Source organism: Ornithorhynchus anatinus, chromosome 14 (genome assembly GCF_004115215.2).
Source record: "Ornithorhynchus anatinus isolate Pmale09 chromosome 14, mOrnAna1.pri.v4, whole genome shotgun sequence".
NCBI lineage: Eukaryota > Metazoa > Chordata > Mammalia > Monotremata > Ornithorhynchidae > Ornithorhynchus > Ornithorhynchus anatinus.
The window spans coordinates 4,408,390-4,421,957 of record NC_041741.1 but is presented as its reverse complement, the minus strand read 5'-3'; the positions used below and the strand labels follow the sequence as shown (position 1 = coordinate 4,421,957).

General features: G+C 44.5%; 2 protein-coding genes across 3 annotated transcripts in view; one reads left to right on the top strand and one right to left on the bottom strand.

Moving 5' to 3' along the window:
• MAP4K5 (mitogen-activated protein kinase kinase kinase kinase 5) overlaps window positions 1-9,170 on the bottom strand; it is a 64,653-nt gene extending 55,483 nt beyond the window's left edge. For both annotated transcript variants that reach the window (XM_001515094.4, XM_007663051.2), the window contains exon 1: window positions 8,854-9,170. In XM_001515094.4, the coding sequence (XP_001515144.3) occupies window positions 8,854-8,961 (108 nt within the window). In that variant the 5' untranslated portion in view covers window positions 8,962-9,170. The remainder of the gene's footprint in view (window positions 1-8,853) is intronic.
• Window positions 9,171-11,281: 2,111 nt separating this feature from the next.
• Window positions 11,282-13,568, top strand: part of ATL1 (atlastin GTPase 1) — a 42,260-nt gene continuing 39,973 nt past the window's right edge. Inside the window, exon 1 of the mRNA XM_039914015.1 lies at window positions 11,282-11,297. The gene's annotated coding sequence lies outside the window, so the exon portion shown is untranslated. The remainder of the gene's footprint in view (window positions 11,298-13,568) is intronic.

The window sequence follows — 13,568 nt, the reverse complement described above, 5'->3', positions numbered from 1 at the left end:
CACAGAGAGGTTGTGACTTATCCAAGGTCACACAGCAAGGAAGTGGCAGAACTGGGATTAGAATCTGAGTCTCCTGACTATCAGTTCCACGTTCTTTCTGCTAGGCCATGCTCCTTCTCAAATTTCTAATCCAAATGATAGAAAATGTCCATTTCTTATGTTGATACTTCCTTGAGTTCTTTATTTCCCAGCAACTGAATTTTAGTCACAGGAAAAGTTTCAGATTTAATTTATTTTGTGTCACACGAGGTTAAATATTTTAATTAAAAATATAATCAGGAAGCATCATTTTCTCTGGCGTTCCTATGTCCCAAGGAAGATAGTCATACTGTATTCTCAGAGTATTAGGAAATGACTTTAATTAAAAAATTAATCACATTTAGATCCTTCGTAACTTCCATCAAAGCTGTTGAAATATAACTTTAAAACGGTGGTTCTGATTAACTTGAGAAGTTTCCAACCCAGGAAAAGAAACTGCTAAATCAATCTTAGTTTCCATGTAAATCTCAACTGCCAAAGGTGAACGAAAAGCAATTTCTCACGGCACAACCAAAGACAGTTTGGCTTTGAAAGATTTTTTTGTTTTCCTAATCCATTTAAAGATAGCATGGGACATAGAAATGAAATTCTTTCCGTATACATTCTTTTACTAAAAAAAAGATTAAAAAACAAAGTCTTTGCATCCTGCCATCAGCTCACACTTCTGAAGACTGCCCAGAACTCCCAATATACTAATCCCGACTAGCGATTCTCTCATTTTTCTGTTACCACATTTTAACCCAGATAACTTGGAAGGCAAGAATGTCTTTGACTTTCTAAGCTCCAAGTGAGGGGACGGTGCTTTACATGGTGTAGGTGGCCCAATGATCCAATGACAGCAATCACAGACATAATCAATGGCATTTAGTGAGCGTTTACTGTGTGCAGAGCACTGTACTAAGTGCTTGGGAGAGTGGGTAGACATGTCCCCTGCCCAAAATACCAAGAGCAAAGATCACTTGTATGACTGTGTTTAGAAGTCTGAGCCACTCTTCGCTATGGCCATGAATACAGGAGGAACACAGTGCAAACATGCCCCATGGTTTGAGGATATAAAGACTACTACTCATTCATACAAACATCACTGAATTTTTGAATACTATTCTTTAGCCCTGAGTCTACAGAACTAACTGCAGGAGAAAAGAAGGTAGAGAAGGATTTCTAGATCCCAATGAACAGCAAATTCTTACTCTTATTTACAGAGCAATTCAGGTATTAGGTTATTTCCTTAAATCTCTTCTCAGTATGCCAACTGGACACCAACACTGTAGAGGAAACTGAGATGTTTCTAATAAGACCAGCTAACAACTTCAAGCTCCACGAGTTTAAAGTATCGTCCTTCATATTACTTCTGACAAGCCACTGATTCTATAAATTGCTCCATGTGTCTAACCAAGTCCACTTCTCAAGTCAATTTTGTTTGTTTTTGTGGTATTTGTTATGCACTTCCTGTGTGCCAGTCACTGTACTAAGCACTGGGGTAAATACAAGCTAATCAGGTTGGAATTAGTCCATGTCAATTAATCGGTCAATCCTAATTAATGAGTGCTTATTGTGTGCAGAGCACTGTATTAGGCACATGGGGGGTACAATAACAGACACGCTCCCTGCCCTCTATTAGCTTACAGTCTAGAGGGGGAGACAGATATTAATATAAATAAATTACAGATAGGTATATAAGTGCTGTGGGGCTGAGGTGGGTGATGAATAAAGGAAGCAAGAAATGGTGATGTAGAAGGGAGTGGAGGAAAAGGAAAAGAGGTAGGCCTCTTGGAGGAGATGAGCCTTCAACAAGGCTTTAGGGGGGTGTTGGGGGGCGGGAGGAGAGAGAGTAATTGTCAGTCGGATATGAAGAGGCAAGGCATCCAAGGCCAGAGGCAGGATGTGGGCGAGAGGTCAGTGATGAGATAAATGACACTGAGGCACAGTGACTAGGTTAGCATTAGAGGAGCTAAGTGTGCAGGCTGGGTTGCCATAGGAAAGTAGCAAGGTTAGATAAGAGGGGGCAAGGTGACTGAGTGCTATTCACCCCAGCACTTAGTATAGTGCTTGGAACATAGTGCTTATTATTATTATCATTATTTTAATAATAACAAAAATAATCTCAAGATGCTAGTCATTCCTGACCGAGGGAGCTTCAGTACAGCATGTTAATCTCTTCCCCTATTTTAAAGAGGAAGGGAGGATTTAACACTGTAATTTTAAAGAACATTTCAAACTTTAGATAGGGAAAAAAATATGCTAGAAAATATAATTTTTCAAACTTAGGAGGAAGACAAAACTGTTGGGGTGTGAACACATCTTATCTCTAGCTATCTTAATTTAAATTGTCAGTGTTTCTTCTGTGAAACCACATTTACCTGTTCATACTTACTAAACATTAGGTGGTGGTTTTGCTACAAACCCCACAGAGGACATTGTGCCATTGTGTTCTAGGCTTCAATATTATCTTCCTGCTTCTCTCAACAATGCTTGGCACATAGTAGCACTTGAACACCACTCTTATTATAAACCATAGTTTTATCATAAGAAATGGAGTAATTTCATTAAAAGCAATTTTTTTAACTTTGAAAGCAAACACAAAGTTTAAATCTACACTAGATACATAAGAGGTTTCCAAAGATCATTGTAAATTGATTACACATACTGCACTTTAACTCTAACATAAACTTCTTTGAAATGATATATATACAGAATTATATAATCCATACATGAGCAAGTTTAAAGCGTGATTAAGTTTTACTGCTTAGTTTTCTTCTAGGACTTCAAGACTGTGAGCTCATTGTGATGACGAAATAATAATAAAAGTCACTCTGGTATTTATTAAGCACTTACTATGTACCAGGCACTGTACTAAGCGCTGGGGTGGATACAAGCAAATCAGGTTGGTCACAGTCTCTGTCCCATGTGGGGCTCACAGTCTCAATCCCCATTTTACAGACAAGGTAACTGAGGCCCAGAAGCAAAATGACTTGCCCAAGGTCACAGGAGACAAGGGATGGAGTCAAAATTAGAACCCAGGTCCTTCTGGCTCCCAGGCCTGTGCTATTTCCACTACGACACGCTGTGCCTAACAACTTTGTTACATCATATTCTCCCAAGTGTTTAGAACAGTGCTCTGCACACAGTATACACTCAATATAATTGATTGATTCAATGCATTTTAGGCCTTGGTCAGTAATTTTCTCAGTACAATTGAGACAAGTAGGAGTTATTCAATTGACAAATGGGAAAATTTAGGCACTGAAAGTGAAAAAACTTTGTCTAGATCAAAAACTGAGCTAAAAATAGAATCAAGTGTTTCAAATCTCTGTAGAGGCCTTTTAATTAAAGCACCAGGTCCCAAATGGCAAGCACAGAATTTTTTTAAAAAACGATTTCCCCAAACAGAAGAAACCCCTATGAAATGAGACAACCAGAGTATGACTGATTTACAAGTGGAGATGATAAACAGTCATAACATTACTTCACTTTCTAACAACACTTTCAAGACTCCTTTACAAATTAATAATCCACCTAGGGAAAATGACTATTTGAGACTTAACCGAGTTCTTCACTACCTTGAAAAGAAAGGGAAAGTATCTTTATCCCCATTAGAGTGCAACTCCTTGTGGGCAGGGAACATGACATTTTTTTTTGTTTTGTGTTTCCAAGTTCTTAGAACAATGCACAGAGCCCTGTGGGTGCTCAATAAATACCATTACGCCTCCTCCTCATCTTCCTCTTACTCCCCACTTCCCTACCCTGTCTGGGTGGCTTGCAGGCAAGGAGCTGGGGCTAGGTCCCACCCAGAGCTCCAGATCAGGGCAATCGAGGAATGTGCACAAAAAATGCCTTCCACAAATGCAATCTGCACATTTTGGAAGCGGCGCTTATCCCTTATCTTCTCTCTCCTTTCCACCTAGGCTCTTACTCTGAAAGGGCACATCATAAAAGAACTGTTGGATAAAGACGGTCAATTCTCGCTCAAGGTTGAATCCAGCCTGCTGAAACATCTCAAGTGGTCCATGGGGTGGGCTCTCTGTTACAGCTGTGATCTGACTCAAGGTCTGGTGGCCGGGGCAACAGCTAGATCATCATTGCTGCAGAGAATTTAAAGACACCCCTGGCCCTCCCCCTAATCCTAGGTTTATTTGAAAACAGGCAGGGCTGGCAACCTGCAGAACATTTCCTGAGACACTGCTTATGTAAGCAATGGCTGAAGGAGTGAGATGATCCCATCAGCATTTCTGAAAAATGATCTGTACCATTGTGTGTAGAATAGGCAGGACAGGGATGGGCCTGGAGGCAGGGAAGAAGAGCTCAATTTAAAATATATCAAGTGGTTGAAAAATCTGGGGTCCACCCAGTCTAATCACAGCACTGATTGGCAGCCTCCTGGCATATGCAGCTGTCCCTGGGAGCTATCGGGACTTGCATAGTCCAGGGGCTAACTACACTCACAGTAGCAATCAATCAGTGAGAACTGCATTAAGCACTTGGGAGACAGAAAGAGAGGCTGAATCCCTCTAGACACAACGCCTGCCCTCAAGGGGTTTACAATCTCAAGAATGCTCCAGACAGAAATGAGGGCTGAAATGTTTCCAGTCCTGACCCCAACTTCCCTGATCCAGACTGGGGAGCAGGGATCACCAATCTCGTAGAGGCCGGCAAGTACCAGATAATTCTAGGCTTCCACAGCTACGAAGGCCCTGAGCCAACCACCAGATATTGGTTATGGTGAGGAAGAAGGGCTAATCATCCAGCAGCACCTTTCCCATTCCTTACCCCACCCGGCCAGATAACAGCAGGCGAAAGAGGCGGAAGAGCTGGAGAAGGACACTGGAGGTGAGGGCACAAGTGCCCCTCCCATCAGCACTTCACCCTGCCAGGAAATCAGCAACGGTTGATGGCTAGGGCTGGGCTGGGGAGGGAGAAAAGTGGAATTCAGAAGCAAGAGACAACAGTGCTGGGGGAAATTCTGCCTTAGATACCAAAAATGAGCCTATATGAGAGATTGCAATTAAACTATTGGACTTCCGATCCCCAACCCCTTCTCTTGTTGTCCTTTACTTTGAATCAACATCCCGGACTATTTCACTAGGAGGAAACTTCAAATGGTAAATTGAAATGGCATTTTTGCTTAAGGAAGCTTGCTGGTTTGTTATGGACAATATGTCAACATGATCTATAAATCAGTTCAGAATCCAGAGTTACTGGGACTGGGCAACTTCCTGCAAATGGCAACTTTTCCATCTAACTATAGTGTTTATTGAGCAGACAGCGCAGAGCACTCTAACAAGCTCTTGGCAGAGAACAACAGAGTTAACTCATACGATCCTTGCTTTCAAGGAGCTTACAATCTAGTGGGGGAGATATGCTAAAATAATTTCAGATAGGAGAAAGTAAAAAAAAATATGTACATAATAATAATAATAATAATGTTGGTATTTATTAAGTGCTTACTATGTGCAGAGCACTGTTTTAAGCACTGGGGTAGACACGGGGTAATCAGGTTGTCCCACGTGAGGCTCACAGTTAATCCCCATTTTACAGATGAGGTAACAGGCACAGAGAAGTTAAGTGACTTGCCCACAGTCACACAGCTGACAATTGACAGAGGCGGAACTCGAACTCATGACCTCTGACTCCCAAGCCCGTGCTCTTTCCACTGAGCCACGCATAACATAAGTGTTATGATGGGGGTTGGGAGGAGTACTCAAATGTTTAGGTACACGGCAAGCTGAAATGGCAGTGGGGGAATTATGAGGGGAGGAAAAAACATAAATCAAGGAAGGCCTTTCGGAGGAGACGTGATTTCAGGAGGGCTTTGAAAATGGGGAGAGCAGATGACCATCAGATGTTACTGTGAACCCCATGTGGGTCGGGGACTACCTGATTATCTTCTATCTACCCCAGCACTTAGTAGAGTGAAGGGGGAGGGAGGTCATGAACAAGTGATCAGCAGCTAGAACAAGGCACAGAGAGTAAGTTATCTTGAGAGGAATAAAGCGTGTGAGCTGAGGTGCAGTGGAAGAAGAGAGTGAACTGATTGACTACCTAACACCAATGGGCAGGAGTATCTCCTGAAGGTGTGAACCACAACTTCCATGGAGCGATTACACCTCTAGAAATTGCTAAACCTTTTCATGAGTGAAAGCTCAGTCTCAAAGTCCTCTTAACTTTCCTCCTTCTTTATGTGATAAAGTGGCCTTTATAAAAATGGCCAGATACAACAGTCATCATCAGAATACAAAATGTTTAATTCTGAGGCATCAGCTGGCAGACAAGGGCCTTGGATCAAGGATAGAGATTTTTATAATGGCCAAAAAAGTGGTTAGAAATACTCAGACAAAACTCCTTATCCCCTACAGAGGCAGAGTTGGCAGATGCTATGATGAATATTAACATATTAAGAGTTTATTCAAATGAATAAAGAACACCATATCATAAGTTCTTTGATGAGTGCACAAATCTCACACTACATGAAGATTTACCTCAAATCTACAGGAGAGTAAACCATGCTTCTTTTACTATTTAATAAGAATCTATCTATACTTTGGACACTTGACCTATTAATCCATGGTAATTAAAGATTACTGTGCACCGGTATTATTTTAAGCACTTGAGAGAATACAATATAGTTGGGAGACCACGGTCCCTGCTATCAAAGGGTTTAATATGCTTTATTTTACCCTAAATATCTGACAAAATCCATAACCCAGAATCACTTGTAAAATGGTATGCCTAAAGTTAACAATTCACATAGCAAAATATTTTATAGTACCAGAATACAAACTCAGAAAGACCCATGCAATTGAGCAGTACACGCATGGCAAAAGTAAGCAAATTTGGTGAAAGTTGGCTTTTATTCGCCACAAATTTATGATAAATTGTAACACGAGATCCAGCCTCCAGGTCAACCAAATGAATCAGTACCATTTCATTCACTCAGAATAATCTACGTTCAAAAAACAAAAAAAAAATCAGACAACATCCTGGGTATACTAAAGGGTAAATGCCTTTGTGGACTAGGGAAATATATTAAGTTTATAGTATTCCTACAAAAGTAAAAGATTCTCTAGTCTAATACTAATATTTACCATGGGGTCTTAAGAGCTTACTTTGTGCCAGGCACTGTACTAAGCACTGGGGTAGATACAAATTAATCCATTTGGACCAAGTCCATGTCCCACATGGGCTGATGGTCTAAGTAGGCGGGAGAACAGGTATTTAATCCCCATTTTACAGAAGAGGAAACAGACAGATACTTGCCCAAGGTCACCCAGCGGACAAGTGGCAGAGCAGGATTAGAACTCAAGTTCTGCGAGTTCCACTAGGCCACACTGTTTCCCTTCATACCTTTCCACGTTCGCCGGGAATCTCTAATGTCCATTCCTATGGACAATCAATGACCAGTTCTTCCCCCTCAGGAAGTCCAAATGAGCATCAAGATGGTAAATTGTTGACAGGTAAGTTATATCTAGGGAGAGATTTCCACATCTAAACGAAGGAGGTCCTGGGCAGGTGGAAATTACTCAGTCAATAGTATTTAGAGCGCGTTTACGGGGTGCAAAGCACTGTACCAAACGCTTAGGCGAGTACCACGTAAGAGAGTTGGTAGACCTTTTCCCACCAGGAGTTTACTGTCTCCAGACACGGCGACAACTACTCTCAGTCTATCACCGTGTCATTCATTCATTCGATCGTATTGAAGCGCTTACAGTGTGCAGAGCACTGTACTAAGCGCTTGGGAAAGTACAATAGAGCAAGAAAGAGGGACAGCCCCGACTCTTCGTTTGCTTTTAAAAAAAAAAAAAAGAACTTACTGAACAAGACACACCAAACTCCACAGTCCCTCCTGTGGAGATTTCCTACAAAACCAAGCGCTTAACACAGTGCTCTGCACAACAGTAAGCGCTCAATCAATACGGGAAGATTCTCTAAGAACAATATTTATTCTGGTGTCTTAAGAGCCTACTTTGTGCCGGGCACTGGACTAGGCGCTGGGGGGAGAGACAACTTAATCCATTTGGCCAAAGTCTTTAGGGTGTCAACTCATAAACCACACAACTTTATACTCCACGAGCAGGAGAAAAAACAACAACAAAAAAACAAAAGTTCACCAGCCGCTTCCAAGGCTGGATTCGGGTCTTGCCTGCAGGAAACGGCTCACACTAGCTGCGAAGGGTGTGGGGGAGGGGGGGGGGAGGCCAACCCGCCCCCAATCAACCGTATTTATTGAGCACTTACGATTCATTCACATTTATGCAGCGCTTACTATGTGCAGAGCACTGTACTAAGCGTTTGGAAAGTCCAACTCGGCCCCAGGGACAATCCCTGCCCGACAAGGGGCTCACGGGTGAGATGCACTGTACTAAGCGCCAAGGAGAGGACGCAATAACCAGAGTTGGTAGACAAGTTGCCTTGCCCACAACAAGGCTGAAGTCAAGGGGGGAGGCAGACATTAATAGAAATAAAAGCACATTCAGGATCGATACAAAAGTGCCGGGGGGGGGGGGGGTTGAGTGCAGCGTGGCTTAGTGGCAACAGCCCGGGCTGGGGAGTCAGAGGTCGTGGGTTCGAATCCCGGCTCCGTCACTTGTCAGCTGTGTGGCTGCGAGCAATCACCTCAGTGACCTCATCTGTAAAATGGGGATGAAGCCTGTGAGCCCCACGAGGGGCAGCCTGATGACCCCGCGCCTCCCCCAGCGCTTAGCACAGTGCTCTGCACATAGTAAGCGCTTAAATACCAACATGATTATTATTAACGGGGGGGGGGGCAAACGCAAGGGGAGGGCAGGCAGGCCTAAGGAAGGTCCCGTGAGTCCTCACCTTGTAGACGTCCCCGTAGGTGCCGCTGCCCACCCGCTGGATGAGCTCGTAGTCCTGCTGGGGGTTTCGCCTCATGATGTCCCCGGCGGGGCGCGGCGGGGCCTCCATCTTCGCTCCGGCCCGACGCCGGCCGGCCCGACGCCCGCTTAACGACGAGCGGCAGCGGGAAAAGCAGGGCCGCTGCCCAACATGGAGCCCGCTCCTTCTTCTCCTCCTCCTTCTCCTTCTCCTCCGGCCGGGAGGAAGAGGAGCGGGTGACGGCGAGGCCCGAGCGGCTGCCCCCGGGGGCCGGCCGGCGCTCCGGCCGCTGACGACACCCACCCGCCGCGCGCGCCCTGCACTTCCGGTCGCCCCTGACGTCACGCACCCCCCGGCCCAGCCGTCCGTGACGTCACCCCACCCTGGCCGCTCTGACGTCGCGCCCCGCGGCGGCCCCCGACGTCGCCCCCACGTCACACGTCGTCGCCCGCCCCCCCGCCCGCCCTCAACTCCTCACCTCCCCTGCCCTCGCTCCTGGGGCGGCCCTTTCGTCGACGGTTCCCCGAACCTGTCCCGGCCGCCTCACTCTGCCCCTCCCCCTCTCCCGCCTCCCCCTCCCTCCCCAGGCTACGTCACGGAGCCGGCGGGCGGGAGGCAGGACGGAGCCCGCCTCACCCCGGGACGAGGGCGCCACCCCGCGGCCTCGCCTCCGCACGACACCCGCCCCCCTCCCCCCCCCGCCCTTCTGGCCCGGGCACCTCTCCTCCCTTCGGTAATAATCCATAGGTTATCAAATCGGACTGGACCCTCTCTCTTGTCCCACACGGGGCTCACAGTCTCCATCCCCATTTTACAGAGGCCAGAAAAGCGAAGGGACTTGCCCAAAGTCACACAGCTGACAAGGGGCGGAGGGCGAATTAGAACTCATGACCTTCTGACGCCCAGGCCCGTGTTCTAGACACAGTGCCATGAGCCCGAAGCCCTGTGACCTAATGGACAGAACGTGGGCCTGGGAATCAAAAAGAACCGGGTTCTAATGCTAGTTCAGCCCCCCCCCCCCCGTCTGCTCTGAGGCCTTGAGCAAGTCACTTCCCTATGCCTCGGTTACCTCTTCTGTAAAATGGGGATTAAGAGTGTGAGTCCCACATGGAACAGGGACCGTGCCCAACCTGATTAACTTGTATCTACCCCAGGGCCTTATGAATGACTCTCATACCAGAAATGGCAGAAGATGGGACATTCTGGAGAGGGTGTGTTCATGGAGTCGCTATGGATCGGAAATGATTCCATGGCATTTGAAGAAGAAGAAAACGACCCCACTGCTTAGTACAGCCTGGCACATAGTAAGCACTTAAATATCATTTAAAGGGGGGTGGGGGTGTCTCAGAAAGGGCCCTACCCTAATGGGTGTTGAGAGAGCCCCTCTCACTAGGAGGATTAAGGAGGTTAAAACATCAACACCGTAGGCCTGGGGCAAGCACGGCTGAGCTGGGGGTAACACTGTCTTTATTTAATCATATTTATTGAGCACTTACTGGGTGCAGAGCAGTGTACTAGGCACTTGAAAAGTACAATAGAACAATAAAGAATTCCCTGCCCACGAGAGATTACAGTCTGGAGGAGGTATGATTTCAGAAAGGCTTTGGGAAGAGCTGCAGATTGCTGGATTTAAAGGAAGGGAAGGAGTTCCAGGCAGGGATAAGGATTCTAGTGAGAGGGCAGTTGCAGGAGAGATGAGAATGAGGCAGGGTACTACTACTAATAATGTTGCTATTTGTTAAGCGCTTACTATGTGCCGAGCACTGTTCTAAGCGCTGGGGTAGATAACAGGGTAATGAGGTTGTCCTATGTGAGACTCACAGACTGAATTCCCATTTTACAGATGAGATAACTGAGGCCCAGAGAAGGTAAGTGATTTGCCCAAAGTCACACAGCTGACAGGTGGAGGAGCAGGGATTAGAACCCATGACTTCTGACTCCCAAGCCCGGGTTCTTTCCACTGAGCCACGCTGCTTCAAGGATAAGCTTGAAAGCCCACAGGGTGTGAGCTGCTGCAGTGTAAAACAAATGTAAAATGGGGGGTGAGCAGGAGGGGAAAGTTATGGGATAAAAGTAAAATGAGGAAGGGAAGGGAAGAGGTGGTGAGACCAGCTGGGACACTCCCTGCCCCATCTTGCTTTTTGTCAACCATTCCAGGTAGGACCTGTTTTCAGGCCATGGAGTAGAGTGAGTTCACTTGCCCAACCGGCCCCTTCTGCTTTCTGCCAAGGTGTTTCTCAGATGCCTGACTGAGTTGTCTTGTTTCACCAGTCTCACCGCCTTCCTCGACTTTCTAATCGACTAGAGCTCAAGAGGTTTTTTCCACTGGCTTCTGGTGCAGGTGACTCTGATTAAGTTGTTGATTGAGCCTCAGATTCTACATGTACAAATTGAGCCTAAGCAGGCTTTTCATCTGTCGATTTAAGGTGAATTTGTAAAGCACTTTGCAGGCTTGCCAACCGTTTTCCGCAACCAAAGTGTTTGTAAAAATGTACAATAATAAGTGGTTCCCAGCCCCTAAAAGAAGTTCCAGAGAGGAATTTGGCACTGATTAACCACAAAACTAACAATATGGCTTAGTGGATAGATCTTAGGCCTGGGAGTCAGAAGGACCTGGATTCTAATCCCCACTCCACCGCTGTGTGACCTTGGGCAAGTCACTTAACTTCTTTGTACCTCATCTGTAAAATGGGGACTAAGAATCTGAACCTCATGTCGGGCATGGTGTGCATCCAACCTGCTTAACTTGTATCTACTCCTGTGCTTAGTACAGTGCCTGGCACATAGTAAGCGCCTAACAAACACCATTGAAAACACACACACACATATATATATATACACACACATATATATATAGTGTCATTGCTCGCAGCACATTTGGTAGGTGGGAGACATATATTCTAGGTCCCTGTTTTCTAGAAAAATTTAAACCAGTGAGCCCAAGTAACTGTAACCTTTAAAAACCCAGATTATACTATTGTGACTTTAAAAACCTAATGAGGTTAGCTGGAAAAACTGAGGATATGAGGTTGGAACCGTGTTCTTGTCGTGCATAAATTACATAGAATAAAATCCAGATAAAACTGGAACTGGGAATTTCCATGCATTGAGCACAAGAAATATTCTTATTTGGGAAGAGTAAATATAAGCAGACTTGTAGAGTCAGTGGACAAAGCTTATGTCTGTATCTGCTGCACTGAAGAAATGGCTGAAGAACAGTTCTTCCTTTCAGAGTTGGCTGGCACAGATGCCTGGCTTTTAATGAATCAAAAAGTTTTAAAATACCGCATTTGAGCCTCATATTGTTCATTATTACTTGATACTTGAGGGTTCTCCTTTCCCTTCTCCTACCCTCTGAAAATTAGAATCCTCTAGACCCAAGTTCTATTTTTAAAAATCGCACACATTTCCATAACTGCTCAGTTAAATGAGACATAGAATTACTGTGGCAAAATACTGTTCCATTAGGAAGCATGCATGGTTATTGCCATATTAAACATGAGTCCAGTGTTCTGCCCACATATGCTCAATAAATACTATTGATTGATGTTGGCATAGGGATCCTAAAGTGAAAAATCACTCAAAATATTGTTTCTTTTGGTCCAGAGGTAGTCTATTAATCCAATATCTTCAGGTGATTAATTTTGAGAAATTAATTCAGTGCACTGCTCCTGAAATTTTAAATAACTGCAAAGGTGGGACTACCTATTGTATCTGAAACATGCTCTTTGAGATCAATTTTTGCCAGTTCTCTCTGGAACCCTTCGTGATTTAAACTCAGTGAACATTAACATTTGGAATATAGTGATGTTATACCCCATTCAAGTAAAATGGCATTTTTTCTGACTACAAATATTTACTGATGGGGTAGCCTAAAACAGGAAAATTATTTCTAATGTCTGTAAAATGCATGCCATGTGAACAGAGTAAAAGAGATTCGCTTTTAATTTCCTCTTCTACTCAGCAAGCCTTTCTACATCCTCTGAGTTCTCTCCAAGACTAATACATACCCCTGCCTGAACGTTCAAAATCTATCAGTCAGGAAGGAGCAGTTAACCCATTCAGTTGCTTCATTTCCATACAGATTTTACAATTTAAAGGTTTCCCTGTCCTCTTGCTGCCCTCTCTCTTGTGGATGAATATTACCTAGTCTGTTTTCTTCCCAATTGTTGGCTTCTTGCTTAAAATATTTTTTGAAGGAAAATTAAAGTGTTCTTTTTAATCTTCCAAAGTGTCACCATGAAATTCCAGTTTATTTAAAACAAAATCCCATGGGAAGAATTTTGCCCTTCTACTGTATTCTCATTTTCCGTGCTCACACATATATCCCTCTGGGAGACTTTGTGTTGGCAGCTACTTTACTGATCTCACATATGCACTGGGGCTCAAGTCTGAGCTAATTTTCAAGCTTTATCAGGATTCTGTGGCTTTAACTAGTCCCTTATTTTGAGTTTAGTTCAGATTTGGATATGAGACTCCCATTTTTCCCATAGTCTTAGTGAGGAAAACATGTTTGGCAAAGACACAGCTCTACCCTGGGAAGATACAACAGAAAAAACGCTGTTAATTGATTTGTCTCCACCAATTTTACAGAATAGATCCATTCTATTCGAAATTCAGTTCAATTGGAGTTCGTCTATAATGCTATGAGGAATGTAGCTTCTCTCTCTAAAAGCTCTCAGCTTACTTCATAGCTT